Source organism: Taudactylus pleione, unplaced genomic scaffold, assembly GCF_031769625.1.
Source record: "Taudactylus pleione unplaced genomic scaffold, aTauple2 ptg000481l, whole genome shotgun sequence".
NCBI classification, from domain to species: Eukaryota; Metazoa; Chordata; class Amphibia; order Anura; family Myobatrachidae; genus Taudactylus; species Taudactylus pleione.
The window spans coordinates 2,967,423-2,984,737 of NW_028284883.1; the positions used below are offsets into that span (position 1 = coordinate 2,967,423).

At 41.1% G+C, this 17,315-nt stretch overlaps 1 protein-coding gene across 2 annotated transcripts in view; it reads right to left on the bottom strand.

The window, feature by feature from the left end:
- The window catches only part of LOC148502856 (cytochrome P450 2C18-like), a 29,204-nt gene extending 12,100 nt beyond the window's left edge, over positions 1–17,104 (bottom strand). Inside the window, exons 1-4 of one of the 2 annotated variants that reach the window (XM_088449326.1) lie at positions 16,940–17,104; positions 5,174–5,336; positions 3,359–3,508; positions 423–583 (exon numbers count right to left, since the gene is read on the bottom strand). In XM_088449326.1, the coding sequence (XP_088305452.1) occupies positions 423–583; positions 3,359–3,508; positions 5,174–5,336; positions 16,940–17,047 (582 nt within the window). In that variant the 5' untranslated portion in view covers positions 17,048–17,104. Of the gene's footprint in view, positions 1–422; positions 584–3,358; positions 3,509–5,173; positions 5,337–11,949; positions 11,971–16,939 lie in introns of those variants that run through there. The other variant, XM_088449327.1, reaches the window with a different exon arrangement.
- Between the last annotated feature and the right edge of the window lie 211 nt (positions 17,105–17,315).

Sequence of the window (17,315 nt, forward strand, 5' to 3'; positions counted from 1 at the left end):
TTTTTCCAATAAATCAGAAAAATTGATTTCATGCAGAACTCAACCATCGATGGATTAATGCAATCAGCCATTGATGGCAAAGCTGTCGATAGTCATCCCTACAGTATACCATAGAGATTGTTATTTTTATGGTATACTCTGTTTAAAAAATATATATACAGTATATATATTTTTTAATTAAATTGTGTTGGATAAGTGTTAAATAGATCTTCTTGACCTAATTCAATCATAAAAAAACAACAATTTTTCATCATTTTTTGGAAAAAATATTAGCCAGTTAAGTGGTTAATGCAAAATTGTGTATATTAATGGAGTATGCTGACAATGGAGTATATAAATGGAATATGCAGACACTATATAAGTAACTGTCAATAAGAACTCATGGTAACAATCTCTTTTCCTGCCACTAATCTTTTACCCACCTGAGCCCAAGTTGAGTTCACAATTCTGAAAGCTTCTTGTATGAGCGCCAACATGGACAGAAATTCCTGATCTTCATAGTCAAAACGTTCATCAAAGACAATAGAACAGAGAACGTTGGAGACTGCCAGGCTTAGGAGGAAGGTGGGATCAAATGGTTCCCCTGAAATATGAAAGTAATATCATCTGAGTGCCTAATGGAGAGGAAAGTGGAAATTCTGGGGATCAATTACAGTGCACAGAAAATCATGGTGCCCCTGAATAATAGGTGTGCAGGTTATCATTATCAACTTAAAAAATATGCCTGTCATTTTAATGTGTATTAACAAACAAAGTAACAAAAATGTACAATCCCTCCTGAAACCCACCCCACCAAAAAAAAAAAGTGAAAAAAACACAAGCACTGAATGCCGGGCTGATTTCCAGTAATGGGGGAAGAATTAAAAGCCAGGACTACATTATAGCAGGTATAACAGGGAAATCCACAACATGAGTTCTACTGTTACAGCAAGCTTATTTGCGCTGCTCATCTCTATGTGCCAGGATCCCTCCTGTGCCAGACACTATAAGACTCTTTGTCCTATACAAAATACAATTCAACATTTTATCCTCACTCATGAAGCCCTCATCCTTAACCTTATTTCCAACTCCACTCATGCATCAATTATTACCTCTTTTCAGTACTACCTACAAGACTTGAACTATGCTGTTTCCTACTCTTGGAACTCAGGACCTCATTCAGAGTCGGTCGAATCGGCCGCACGGTTGTACGCCACCGATGTTCACTTTACTACGCATGCGTACAGGTTGCAATGCGCGTGCGCAAACTAGCCGCTACGATCAGAAATTTCTCTCTCCTTGAGCACCGCCAGGTTGGTAGTTTGAGTGACAGATTGCGGCGTTTGTGGGTGGTAACATGGGAAGGTGCTTGAAAACGGGGGGGTGGAGTTCCGAACGCAGGCGTGCCTCATTATGCGAACGGCGTTTTCTGGGAGTGCATAAATTACAAAGTAGTTTCATGGCACACGTGACATGGGAGGTTTTACACTGAAATGATCGTAGAACTTAAGAGAGGGTCAGGTCAACCTTTAGCTCTTCGACCAGTTCCGATGGCTGTCGATGCTCGCGATTAATCCTTATGTAGCCAGAGATGACGTGCTATGCGCGTATATGTGGGCGTATTTTTAGCGGTCCGACCGCATCCACCCCTTGGTCGGCCAGCTGACGATCCGACCTTAGGGACGCAACTTGCGAGGGAATCATTTGCATATCCGGCCCCTTTTCCCGTACGACCGTGCGGCCGCTTCGACCGACTCTGAATGAGGTCCTCACTCTCATGCCCAATCAGACAATTCACTAGTCTCTATTATTATTATTATCATCCTTTATTTATATGCGCCACAAGTGTTCCGCAGTGCCTTACATAGTACATAAAACTAGTAATTAAAAAAGAAACAAGTAATTTACAGTACATAAAGTGCAGGACAAGGACAAGATTTATGTAAATTGCTGTAGTAGCGATTAAAGCACTCACAATAAGCAGCCGGGAGTTCTCAGTCAAGTGTTAGGTGCCCTTATGGGGAGTAAGGTGTAGAAGAAAATGTAAAGAGAAGCACATGAGGATAGAGGTCCCTGCTCGTGAGAGCTTACATTCTCCATAGTTTGATACTTGTCATGAAAGTCTACCAGTCCTCCTCCTAACTTACCCTCTTTTGCTACACCCTATTTTCTTACATATTTCTTATGAGTAGGACCCTCTTTCCTTATGTTTCTCTATCTCCTTGTGTTTTTCTTCATCACACTATGAGCCATATTCAGAGCTGGACGCTCTGACCAGAGCGCTCGCTCTGAATCAGGGCCCTCCTACCTAAAAATGGAGCGGCCTCTTGGACGTAACCCACTGTGGTAACCCACAGCTATGCGAGCATCCATGATGATGGTCGCGATGGTCAAGATCATCGCGATAATCGGGCTTGCGACGAGACCCTGCGGTAGGGTCTCACTGCCGCAAGCCCAGGAGTGCTTTTGGCTCTATCAGAGCCAAAAGCACTCCTACTGACATCATTAGTGATGGCAGTGGGGCCGGCTCCAGACAGAAGGCGTTCCCATGGGAACGCCTCCGTCTGGGCAGCAACGCCCCCGGCACGCCCACCAAGGGGGGCGTGCTGTCAATCACCATCGACAGCACACCCCCTTTGGTGCGAGACCCATAGCGACAGCTTGGCTGGCGCTATGTGGGTCTCGCGCATATGCACGACAGAGCTCCCTCCGTCATGCGCGTTAGGGCACCATCGACTCGCTTGCGAGCGTCCTGCGCTTGCAAGCGGGTCTGAATTAGGCCCTATATCCTCTCTCTTAGACACCTTTCCACCCATGACAATTACCCACTGTTCAGTTTGTAAGGCTGTTCTCTGAACATTTGTAGCCCTGTTTGAGCTGCATGTTTGCTTCATGATGGTATGATCCCTATTTTGTCCTAATCAATATTCTGCATTCTCCATCCCATAAAATATGCATCCTGTTATTTTTTATTTAATGTGCAATATGTTTTTTTCTTCCCAACAATGCTTTGGATTTCTATGCAGTCACTGTGATCTGTGCAGTAATTTGTTTTTCTCTACCTACCATCTGTGGTGCTTTCTAAAACAAATTCTAAATAATAATAATAATAATAATAATAATAATAATAATAATAATAATAATAATAATGCATTGTATATTAATATACAATATTTACACATTTGGGGATGCTTATTAAATTTTTGGCGTAATACACTTTACTTATATTTTTATTTTTTCCAGCATATTAAATGGCCTAGTATGGCTTAGGGTAAACTATAGACTCTTGAAATGTACATGGCCTATATAAGTCTAAATGGACCACGCCTATAGAGTACATAAATATAGGTACTGTAGGTTCAGTAATTATGGGACTGACCTCCTTTCCTCTGGAATTCCTCTGCCAGGCACTTGGCCTCTTCCTGAACCCGGGCCTCCAAACTTCTTTTCCCCATTCCAAAATTTCTCAAGGTACTGAGTGAGAACCGCCTCATCTGCTTCCATCGGTCTCCATTACTGAATACAATTCCTGTTTGTAGAGAAGTTACGGGGAGTTAGAGATACTACAACTATTTGTACAATTATCAAATGTGGCAAATCATATATCAAATTAAAGTCCACTCCTATCATAGAGATGTAGGGTCTGATTCTGATACAAATAGAAAAGTAGACACTACCAGCAATAATTAGCCAACTGCACATTCCCTGAAGAAAACAATCACAGACTGTGTATATGCGCTGCACCATGAGGTTAGACATAAAGAAGATATGAACATGAATGAATTGCTCTGTGCATGGCCATTTCTCTTCATCTGTGAGGTGGCAACTGGGTCATTACCATGTGGACGCTTTGAACAGGTCCATCTATGGGCGTGTTGTTGGCATGTAGGCCGACTGCTTTTTTGTGCCGATGGAGACTGGACACCTGAATCAGCCAGATCTTGTGCACCCAGTGCTGATACTAATAACAATATTTGTAATTTTGGATGGAAGGAAAAACAGAGGGTGGTGTGACCATCAGAGCTGTAACTAGACTTTTTATTGCCTGTGCCAGAAAGAGCATTGGCGACCCCCCATTTTTCAATAGGGACATAAGATAGTGCACCCAAAATAAGGCCATGGCCTCATGGAGAAGGGCCCGGGAATAGATAGGGGGGGCCAGGAGATGCCGACCATAAAAGAAAAGGAAGCTACAGGTGAGAATGATAATTAACAGGAAAATTGACGGGCCCATACAGCACCCCCTGCCCTGTGGTGCCCTGTGCCATGGCACAGGTTGCACCACCTTAGTTACGGCCCTGGTGACCATACACATGACGATTGATGGATACTTACAAGAAAGCATTTGGATAAATGCATCAGTTTAAGGTAGTGTAGTAAATCTAGATGTAATGGAAATATGCACTCCGACTGCTTTGTGTCTGAATCAGAATGAGACCCATATACAATATATCATCCACATCTGGAAACATTTATTGATCTTAGATAGCAGGTACTGTAATACCAGCACATAGAAACTAACCATTACACTTGGGAAAACAACAATGTGGCATAATGTGAACTTGGGTCACTACAATGTGGAATAATTTTAACCTGGGCACGGTGTAACAAAGTGAAAACTGGGGGTACTGTGTGGCATAAATTTGAAGTGTGAGCACAGTGTGGTATAATGTGAACTAAGGGCACTATATTCTACAATGTTTTATAATGTGAACTTGACATATGAACAAATGCACTACTATGGAGCATAAAATGAACAAAACTTGTGAGGAGAGCATTGGGGTAAATAGAATAGTTGTCTGTAGCCATCCTATATAACATAACAATAAGTAAAAACCGAGAAAACTGAGATTGGCTGATGCCATCCTATATAAAATATCAATAATTAAAAATGAGAATAAGATAAATTAAAGGATCTATGAATTCTCCTTTTGTTTTGTACTCATTACTTAGGTATTTGTCATGTGAATATTATTTGTGTTGTTATTTATATTCCTATGTGGCTACTAATGTTTATGTATCCCAGACATGATTCTCAATTTTGGTATTACAGTATTTTCTTTTTTTTTTTTTCTCGTTTTTGTCATTTTGTTTTACAGAACAAATCTATTACACTATTTTGGGTTTTTTTAGTGCTTATTTTACCAAATAGAACTAAGCCTAAATCCAAAACAAATCAACAAATGTAACTCACCATATCCCTTGAAAGCAATCTCTGCAATAGCTATATTCCCACGATCACTGAAAACCTCTCCATTTTCTACAAAGGCCTCTTTCACCACATCATACCCATTTAATACGACCACTGGCTTCTGTGCCAGATACACCATGGAAACAGGGCCATAACGAGAGCCAAGCTGAAGAAACAAAAAGGAGAGCCTGAAAAGACCACCAAACCATTGAACAATTTGGGTACCTAACTTAGACAATTAAAATTTAGATAGTCAAAACATATAAACCATAATGTTGACAGGTACTATACAATATTTACACAATCAATATGTGGACAGTCAAAATGTTGACAGAAAAAATAATTTAGACAATAATTCATGGACAGGGCTGTCTTTGCCTTCGGAGGGGGGATCCCATTTTTTTTTGGGGGGTGCTGACTTTCTGAGGAATTCCAGCTGAGCTGATCAGTTTGGGGATGGTTTCCATTATGGCAGGGGGACCCCATGCTGTGTGTCTCCCTTCTGTAGCGTCAGCCCCCTGGCTAGTTTAGTCTGGTGCTGGTTATTGTAACATAGGAGGGACCCCATGCCATTTTTCCCCCTATTTTCCAGTACCTGCCCAGGCTGAGAAGTCCAGGGCGGTTTACTGATTTGGGAGGGGGTACATAATTTTTTGATACATTTTTTTTTATATATTTTTTTCTTCTTGCATCTTTCACAGGTGTCCGGGCTGCTGGCTATTAGCAGCATCTGAGCTGCCAGGAGCCACAGTCCAGCTTTAAGCAGTTGCTGGTTTTTAGAGGCTTTTCCCTCTGATAAAACCACCACACTATTGGGCGGAGAAATGCGGCAGTTGACTTGCCAACATTGGAACGCAGGTGGAATGCAGGCTTTGGATACTGGAAGTCCATTCCCGGAAGCCGCATACACGTGCATTTGCTGCAGACAGCTGGCCTTTACAATCACCCAGGATCTCTGGAGAAGCCGGAGAATGGGAGTAGTAGTCCCTCTGCACTGGGACTCGGCCTCACCAGTCACTGGGTGAACAGCACTGACCTTACACCACCAGTGCATGGCACATTGTGGAGGCAAAGCAACAGTGAAAGCCTGCTTTGATATTAATCCTCCCTGAAGTTAGGGAGAGGTAAGAGTTGATATACTTATACAGTGCTGTGGATATCCTCCCTGTATAAAGGGTAAAGGTAAGGACTGCATTATACATTTATATCTTGTCACTAAAACATAGACTGGTTTCAATTCATTGGAGTTGACTACTTGATTACCAACGCTAATTACCGGATGATTTACTAACAACATTCTCTGCATGCATGCGCTGTTACAAGAGATTAACCAACTAATCATTTGGACTGTTGTTTGTGCTCTGCGACTAATATACTGCTTGCTAACCTTACCACTTACCACATATAATGAATATGTGCAATAAGTTGTAAGTTATAAGTGTAAACTTGTTCCATTTGTGAACCTTTGTTTATATTTATGTGTATTTTAATATGGATTCAATTGAAGTCATATTTCATATTTTAAATTAGCAGCTGAGTCCAAGCGCTCCCATTTTTTCCTTTTCTTAGCTTGCTTAAATTTTATGGAGTATCCAGACCCACATTGTGGGGGCAGCTGGACTTGTTGTTATTATTTAATTATTTCTTCACTGGAGAAAAAATTAAGTATTCCGGTATATTTTAGCACCCACTCTTCTTATTATGACTTTTAATTTGTGGCTGTGTTGTCATTTTGACCATGTCGTCATTTTGGTTGACAACCTTATGACTGTAAACATTTAATTGTGTCTACATTTTGACTGTCCACATTTATTTATTCATTATCAACATATTGATTGTGACCTTATGCCCATGTCAAGCTTTTGATTGTCCACATTATGTCCATGTAGACATTATGACAGTCGACTTTGATGTCTAAGGGCCTGATTCAGCAAGGAATGCAGTTGCTTATATGCACGCAATTGGTCGATTGTTACATACTGTGCATACGTATGCATCGCAATGCGCCTGTGTGAACTAGTCACTGCGCTCGGGACTGTGAACGCAGAGGATACGCCGACCCATGGCAGAGTGATTGACGGGAAGTGCCGTTTGGGGGTGGTGACAGGAGAGGTGGTCAGGCGAGCACAGGTGTGCCAGTGCATAGGAGAAGATGTTTTACCTCCTGCCAGAAAGTACTATTAGTCCGATGTAACAGAAATAGGGTGCAAATAACAAATCCTATGAGTGGACAAGGTGTGTGAAGTATCCCAAGTTGGTAAGTATATAGCCTTCAGCTCTTTTTTAGGTGTTTATTCCAGACAGGGTTTTCTGGGGTTCGTAAAACCAAAGCTTCGTTGTGATTTGTTTTCTTTAAATGTAAAAAAATCAGCAAGATTTTATTTTACATCTTTGTCAAAGACGCTGGAATGAGCATATAAACTAATAGGTGTACATGCCCATCCATAGCACTCATCTGGACAAAAGCCATGTTGAACACTGGTGTACAGTGCTGCCTTAACTCTGAGTGCTACCCCGCTGTAAATTCCAGCTTTAATGTGCTCCATGCAAAGAGCCGGTAAGAGTCAACATTGATCTCATCACATCACAGAGTTTCCTACTATCTGTGGTTTAGGCTGCCCATACAACTTAAAATTATCTGTCCAATTTGGCTGGTTGGAATGATAATCTGAGGGTGTATGGGAGCAAATGACAATCGACTATTCACTCATAAACATTGGAAAATGGGCAAAAAACAGTCATTTGGAGAAATTGGTTACCATTTGTGTCTGTTTTCCAGTGCTTAGGAGCAAATGGTCGATTGTCATTTGTTCCCATACATTACCAGATTACTGTTCCAACCAGCCAGATTGGACAGATAATCTTAAAGTGGGCAGTTTTACTCATGTCTTGGTTGGCCTGCTCAGTATCCATTGTAGACTCTACATTGTAGAACTACCAGTTAATTACTTTAGTATAAAAGACCTGATTAACACATTTCCTAGTTTGGACTCAAACTGCCTTTTTCCTTTTTTGCTGCTTAATATCTATATAATACCAGATATACCAGAGCGAGTGAGTGCTCATATGCATTAAGCCACAAACAAATATAAAATATACTAACATATATACTGTATACAATTATACATATATATATATATATATATATATATATATATACCAACACAATGTTTCTCCTATATGAGGTATAGCATCCCACAAGGAAAAAACAAGACACAGGAGGCACTCCCTTTGGAAAATAGAAAAATATATAATATACTTATATCATGTTGAAAAAACAGTACAGCAGCATGTTTTTTCAACATGATATAAGTATATTATATATTTTTCTATTTTCCAAAGGGAGTGCCTCCTGTATCTTGTTTTTTCCTTGTGGGTTGCTATACCTCATATAGGAGAAACATTGTGTTGGTATGCATTATTTAGGAAGGCATCCCGTCCTTAGTAGCTTTTCCTGAGTGCCGAACTTTTGCAGCATATATATATATATATATATATATACTGTGTATATATGTATATATATATATATATATATATATCTCAAACAAATACCCTTAAAATGTGCTAAAATTTTAGCTTAAACCATTTTAAAGGTAAAACTACCCTAATTTTTTGTAAGCTGCACCTCTTTTTTAGCCCATTGCATGAAGACTTATACAAAAATGTGAAAAAAAGGGAGAGCGCTGACAATTCAAAAAGATTCTACAACAGTAATTTAATTACAAGCAATTTATGCTACACGAATCAGTCTTATTTTGAACAAGTTTATAGCATTCCAATATTCCAGTTCTGAATAAAAGACGGGAGTGGGTAGTATCAATCTGTCCTTGTAGATGATCATACGACAACCATTTGGATTCCAACCTTGTGGATGGCAGCAAGTGGAATAGTTCTTTCCAAGTACTATTCTCCTCCTTTGGTCTTAACTGCAATAAAACTCGTGCACCAAAATACACCCAGACATAACAGGCCCAAGGGCCGCAGTTAATAAATAAAAATATACTGTATATTTTGTTTTTAATTAATAATAAAATCACTTAATAATAAAAATGCTGTAGAAAAAGACAAAAAACACTGTCGCAAAAGGTTTGAACTCACAACAATTGGACCCAACCAAATGGAAAGATCTAAAGAATAGTTCAACCCAGCATGTTTTGGCCTTATAATGACTTCATCAGGAGCCTGCCAGGACTTCCAGCATCTTCGAATGGTGGGCACCAAACTGCCAGGGCTTCCTGCAACTTTGCCCGGTGGGCACCAAACCACCAGGGTTTCTGGTGTCTTCACCTGGGGGGTGGCAGCCAATTAGCTCTTTTGCGCAGCTGCCACCTCCCCAGGGCTTCTAGTGTCCTCTTCACCTAGTGGGTAGCAGCCTTTGAGCTCTTTTGCATGGCCACTGCCCACTACAAATTCCAGCATCTTCTTTCTTCGGGCGCTCCTCACACTTCATCTCTGCCGTCGAACGGCAATGCTGCTGCCTCATGCTGGCTTATGTAAGCCAGACGAGGGGGAGGGGTGATGACGACGCAAGTCATGATTGGCTAGCAGCGGCCTTCTTTTATTTTCAAAAATGATGCTGAGGTGCCATTTTTAAAATGGGAACTGCTGCAGAACTGTGCAATGATGTTACGAGATGTGATTGGCTCGTGGTGGCAATCTTTGAATTAAAAAATGTCGCTGAGGCAGGACTCTGCAGAATGGCTGGCAGGGACTGGATACTCTCGGATTCAGGTCTGCCGCCAACACAGCACTGCCACATGTCCCACCGCCTGCACTGCCACCATGTCTCGCCACTGCCGCTTATGCTCGCATCGCCACCGTTAACTCCAGCACCTAAGCCGTGTCCCCACCGCCGATAATGCCCACTACCTTCGCCAGGTCCCAGCTGCAACTAATGCCGGCTACCGCTGCCAGGTCCCATCACTGCTAACGCCCGCAAAGGACAGCCATCTTTATGCACCCAGGTGAATCCACAGCACACCCCCTGCTGTAGGCCACTTACTGAGGATGCGCAACAAGTTGAAGCTCCCTATCTATATAATGGGGCATTTGTGAGGTAATAGTTTAAAACCTTTACATTTTTCAATTACTTGAACCCCAAAAGGTCCTACACTGGAAAAAGAGCTACCTAATAAAACAAACTCAAGTCTATATTCGTCCTCTATCCTGATTCATGCCTTCCCAAAAATCCCCCATAGACTACAGCAGAAAAGTGGTCCTAACTGAAAGCGGATGAAAAATCTGACAGTTAAACTTTAGATTACTCCCAAATACTCATTTTTTATTTTCTGCCCTGAAATTTTCTGCCAAATTTAAGCTCCGTACATCCAATAGCTTTTGAGGTATAGCCACTTGCCCCCCTTTCAGGAATTCTCTATGGGAGATTTCTGTTTTTTTTCGAATCAACCTTACTATAAGGGCACAACTGTGCCCTTATAATGTTTATCAGGGCAATTTAAGAAAAGCAAATATTTGATTGGTTGCAGTGTTTAAAGGTGCCCACACACATACCGACTTTTCATCCAATTAGGCCGATTTCGACGAATCGTGACGACGAATCGGGTAAAAAAAGTACAAATCATGAGTTTATACTCACAAGCACGATGCCGATGCATGTCCCCGCTCGTCGTACATCGCATCCTCTGATCTGCCATGGTGTAGGGCAGATTAGCCAACCATGAACACGATAGAAGCTAATCGTGAGTGTTTTTTTCCCTCACGATGAATCGTATGATTCATCGCACAACGCAGAATATGACTGACAGGAGCCTGGACACGCCCCATCGCCATCTTGTGCAGCATTGTGTATGGAGCAAGACAGTTGCACATTGAGGAACCTGAACACTGGATTCTTGTTTTGGACAATTTTTGGTGAGTATTGGTACAGTTTAAATACAACCACACTGACCACCAATATGTGCTCTCCACTGCCCACCAATGTGTGCCCCCAGGCAATAAATGCATGACCCAGCCACCACCCACTGGAATGAGGCGGGCAGTGGCTGGGTCATGCCATAAGCTCCCACTACCCACCAATTTGTGCCCCCTACCTAACCACTAACTTGCAACCAATGTAATGGGGCCACCTAATAATTAATTAGAAAACCAATCCATTTTTTTTTAATTAATAGCCAAAAATATTTAATCAAGATAAACAAATACATTCCAGGAAGATTATTCATATTGAAATAACATATTATATTAATAATAAACATGTATAAAATCAATTCAATACAGAAAAAAAAAACATTTTAAGTAATATTACAAAAAAAAAATAAACTCGTATTTAACAAAATAATCACCATACATTATATTTAAAAACACACATCATTTAAAGCTGGGGTCTTCTACCTTTTGGTCTACAGCTGTTGTGGAACACAGATCCCAGGATGCCCTGCCACCCACCCTTGGTTCTACAAAAGTGACAGGCCCAAAAGTGGAAGACCTATGTTGTCAAACAAAGAAAAACATTATATTACCAATAAATGAACACATGACATTCCTGTTAAAGAAAACACAATTACAATACCATATCAAACCTTTAAAAACCTGTAAAAAAGAAAATATTAAAACATTAAAAATGTGAACTATAACAACATTCCATTTTTAAAACCTGTAAAAAAGAAAATATTAAAACATTAAAAATGTGAACTATAACAACATTACATTTAACAAAACTATATACACAAATATTTAAATGTCCTTTTTTTTCTTCTTCATAGATAATGTCCATGGATTCTGAACGTGAATTCGTTACAGGATTCATTGAAATCCTGCACTCGAAAGAGTGTCTGTGGAAGATCAGTTCTCGGAAGTACCACCACAAGTCGCACAAGTTGGCCGCACTAGAGGAACTATTGGAGTATATGAAAAAATACATATCTGATGCAGACCTGAAAACTGTACGGCAAAAGTTTCAAAATCTCAGGACAGTGTACATCAAAGAAAAAATGAAGGTGGATGACTCCAAAAAATCAGGAGCGGGCACAGATGAAATATATAGTCCTGCGCTGTGGTACTACCATATGATGTCATTCATCAGTGAACAAGAGCCTCAAAGGGAATCTATCGTCTTGATAGCTGAGCGTGAGGGAGAAGAGGAGGTTGCAGAAGTCTTGGTAAGTAGTGACACAGTTTAAACCAAAATTCTTAATGTTTTTGTTGTTAAATCCCAAATGTCCAGTTTAGTCAGTAGTTCACAGACAGTCCTCCTGCCATGGTACAGCACCTGGTCCATTAAAATAGGTCATGTACTCCTCCCTCACTTCTTTGGCAAGTGTGTTGGATGTTATTGTAGTTGGTGGTGCAGACACAGATGTCAGATGTTCAATGTCCTCCAGGGGTCCTTCATCTTCTGGTCTAGCTGGGACTGGTCCTCGTTGAGTAGATTGTCTTCGCAGAAAGTTGTGCAGCACACAGCACGCCATCACAACCCAATCAATCTTCTCCACACATAAATTGATGGTGGTGCGGAAAATGCGGAAGCGGTTGCTCATTATTCCAAACGCATTTTCCACAATGCGCCATGCCCGGGATAGACGGTAGTTGTAGATCCTTTTCTCTCAGGTCAGGCCCCTCTGTGCAAATGGATTCATCACATGTTCATGTAATGCAAAAGCCTTGTCTGCGACAAAAACGTAATTTAGGCTGTGCTTTGTCTGGTCCAGTGAGGGCAAGTTGAGGGTTTTGTTGGCGAGTCTCTGGTAGAAAGCTATCTTTTTGAAGGACCCACCATCCGAAGCACGGCCATTCTTGCCGACATCCACAAACAGAAATTCGTAGTTGGCATTCACCACTGCCATGAGAACGATTCTGAAGAATCCTTTGTAGTTGTAGTAATATGATCCGGTGTTGGCAGGTGGGTTGATGCGGATGTGTTTCCCATCAATGGCTCCTCCGCAGTTAGGGAAATTCCAACTTTGTTCAAAATCTTCCCCGATGCTGGTCCACTCCTCCACGGTGTTAGGAAACTGCAAAAATAGTAAAACAGGGGTTAAAACATGACTATAATATTTTTTATATCTTTTTTCCCTATATAGACGCCCACCCAAGACCCTGATTTAGCATCCACACCGGATCTCAGTCTGCTCGGTGGTGACAGTGAGCCAGAGAATACCACACAAGTGGAAACTCCACTTCCACCTTGACCATCATCTTCTCAACAACCCCAAAAAAAAAACAAGGGAGAAAGGAGAACCTTACTGAACGTGAGGACAATTTTTTCCAAAATGCAGAATGGCAGCTGCAGAAACCCCCAGATGCAATAGATGATTTCACAGCTCATGTGAACAGCACATTGAGAAATATGGATACAGATATCCAAAGAAATTTTCTCAGGTTAAACTACGACCTGTTGAGTCGCTGTATGAGCAAAAATATCTCAAATTCTACATACATAGCAGACCCAATGCTATTTTCCCCTGCCCCAAATAGGTATATCCCCCCCCTGCCCAGTTAGATATTACTCCCCCACCAAGCACCCCAAGCACCAGCACGACCTTGCATAATGCTCTGCTGGATGCAGCGGATGAGTCGCCCCAATATACAGAGATGTACATTTTTTATTGCTTTTAATATCACCAAATTTTATGAATTCTAATAGGTGCTTGATGCATGGGATAGGGTGGTGATGACGCCATTTGGACAAGGTCACTACGCACATGGCACAAGTACACATTGCTGGAAGCCAGGGCCATGTGTGTATTGGCCTGTTCAAACTGGCGTCTGATCCACCCTATCACATACAGCCGGCTACCTATTGGGATTCATAAAATTTGGTGCTAATGTTCTTTTGTGAAATTGTTACAAAAAAAGTATATTGCACACAGTTTAGTGCACACTTTCAGTTGCCTGTAGGTCAGTGCACATTGTACTAAATGAATGGTATTTTTTGCTTTATATTGAGTAAAAAAAAAAATTCTTTACACAAGAAACCAATGTGTGGTGTGTTTTTTTTTTACCTACCTTGCAATAGTGGTACTGTAGCACTTTAACAATGGTTTTGCAGGTCTCCGGAATGATGACTTCCAAGGACTGAGGTGAGATGAGTGTCCCAAACTTCAGGTCTTAAAATGAACTTCCTGTAGCCAGGTACCTCAGGGTAGCCACCAGTCTGTCTTCAGCAGGGATTGCCCTCCGCCACCTTGTGTCCTGTCTCTGGATGTGGGGGGTCACCAGATGCAGCAATTCCTGGAAGGTGGCATCATCCATGCGCAGGTAGTTCCGATAGTCATCCGGGTTGTTCTCCTTGATCTCCATCAGCAGGGACATGCGAGAGCTGGTATCCCTTTGTAGAAGCCACTCCTTGGTCCAGCAAGCTCTCGTCCTTCTTCGCTGGGCCCTCTTCCTAATCTCCCAGACCCCGGCTTCAGTGACCAACACTCTATACCGATAGGGATCCATCAGCACAGAATTCAGGAACAGGATAGATTGCAGATAGGTAGCACACACTTGCAGGTAGAATAAACGTTGTAAAAGGCAAGCCAAATACAAAGAGCACAGTAGCAATGTACAGGATTCAGCAGGGATACACCTAGCCTCATCTAGTAGCAGAGCAGAATGTACACAGATTTTAAAGGTTGCCTGCTTTTTATACTCCCTAGATAGCCCCTCCCATTGTTATGGCTATTTAAATTTCCCACCAATAGTCAAGAGCCTGTTTTTTTTTTTTTTTAAACTCACGATTTGTTATGGCCAATCTCACGATGTGTACGATCCGATAGATCGTGAGATCGTAAAACAGATTGGGTGTCTTTTTTGCAAAATCGTGATCACTACGGCAAGGGAGCTCCCGTGAAAGTTCATGAGGAAATTGGACAAGAAATCGGATCGTGAGCACATCGGTATGTGTGTGGGCACCTTTAGAAATAAAATTGTTGTGCATAACTATGCTACATTGATTAACAAGAAAACAGTCATATGTACAGTACCAATAAGTAAGTTAATTAACAAAACAAAAAAGGGGGCAGATAATTTAGCTTGTCATTACAATTACACAGACATGTCTGTGTTCTTATGTAAAAATTAGTTGTTATGTTTCAAGTACATGTCACATTTTTCAGATTTACTTTAATAAAAATTCCAGAAGCAGATCAGTCAATTCAGGATGTGCACACACAAGATTGATTTTCAAACACCATTGCCTAATACCTTTTACAGTGTAATGAGTATCTGGTTCAATCAACTAACTTGAGCTAAAGGCATATTTTCACATCAGTTATTACAGTACATTCAGCTCATGTTCTTATGACTGTAAACAAAGGGACCTATTTATTAAGCCCAAAAAATGCAGTAAAACAGCTGTTTTCTGAGGACTGACACATCTTTTGGTATCAGAGCTATTTAACAAGGGGCAACTGAATGAGGCATAATAAATATCTGCTGCAGTACCTCTCTATACATTTGCAAATGTAGTCCACATAGCTTCATTTTCTAGCTAACACTGGGCCTGTTTCTAAGTCGGACGCAGCAGCGATGTCGGAATAAGTGGAGTATTGTTTTTCATATGCGCATGTGTCTGAATCACAGTGCACATGAGTCCTAACTTTGAACATACAGAGTCACAGTACAGATTTGGATGCACAGTATCAGAAATATTACGGGTGTTTATGGACAGTGACTGGGAGGTAACAGGGTGGTGGTTATAAAGATACACACAGATGGTCCTGGTGTGTTATGGGAGTCTTATGTAGTTTGTTATGGGAGTGTCCAGGCCTGTTGTTGAAAGCAGCTGCAGAGACACTCAACTGTTCCGATAGGAGACCCTACTTGGATGGAGAAACTCTACCTGCCCTAGGGCTGGTGCAAGTTTTGATGGTGGCGTCTAAAGACATAGCTATAGTTAATCATCTACAGAGTCTGACAGTCATTTCACATTCTGACACATGGATTTACACTAGGGAAGGAGTTTGCATTAGCATAAAGATGCAGATGCAACACAGCCGCATCTGTATCTGACTCGGAATAAGCCCAACTATCTTTCAATGGTATTTGCCAATTGTAGCCTATGGGTTATGTTTCCACATTTGTTTTTTAATGGGGTCTCTTGTAATTACAGTACATGCATATGCTGACCACCATGATTTGGTTTTGGATTTGGATAATCAAGTAATCATGGCAGCAATAGATGGAGGTCTTTAGAAATCCAGAAACTAGAAACTGTGGCAATCTAAAGAAATAATACACTTTGAACTACAGATGTGTGCTGACCACCATGATTTGGTTTTGGATTTGGATCTGGACTCATGTACCTGTTTTGGTTTTGGTTTACCGAAACCACCCTCAACTGTTTTGGCTTTGATTTTGGACATGTGTTTATTTAAAAAAAATATTGATAAAATTTTTTTTCAAAATAGCTAAAATCATGTAATTTTTGCAATTCCAAACCCAAAATTTTGATTTAAAATCTGAATTCCGAACCATGGGCAGATCAGGCCCGGGGACTCAGATCTGTCCAGCTTCACAAAATTTGGGTGGATTCAGATTTTTGGAGAACCAAACCTCAGATCTCTACTTTGAACATAATACAGATGATTCATTGCATTTCGACAATATTTTTATGGTGTGACAAAGTAAATAATATGTGCTTTTCTTTTATTACTTTAGAATGCCGGAGGTTTTGAGTCTGAAAATCTCACAGTTCTAAAATGTCAATGTACAGTAACATTCCATTGGAGTTATTAATATGTGATCATATTAGATTATCTTGAGACAGTGTAGGAGAGTTTATATTGCTGGTCTCTTTTTAAAAACAGGCAAACCATAACTGACCTGAACAAACTCATGCACTATGTTCTTGAAATCAATCTGCAGGATGTTTCCCAGGAAAGGAAGGGGACAAGGACCAGGGGGGGTCCTAGATTTTTGTCTTTGTCTCATCCAGAAAGTCACCAATAATGTTATGCTGCAGATCAAAATCAGTGTCCCAAATCCATCCATATCTGTCCTGTTACTGAGACAAGCTGCGGCTTGATTTAGACTTTGACTTGCAAACAGTTGGGTGTGTCTGTGATTTAAACACAGTCTAACATTTCACAGTCAGTACTTGTCAGGTCTTTCAGGTCTTGCAAACTCTAGTTCCATTGCAGGGCAGCAGTGCACCCTGTTCCAGCCCCACCCCCTCTACCCATGATGCCAAGACTCTGCA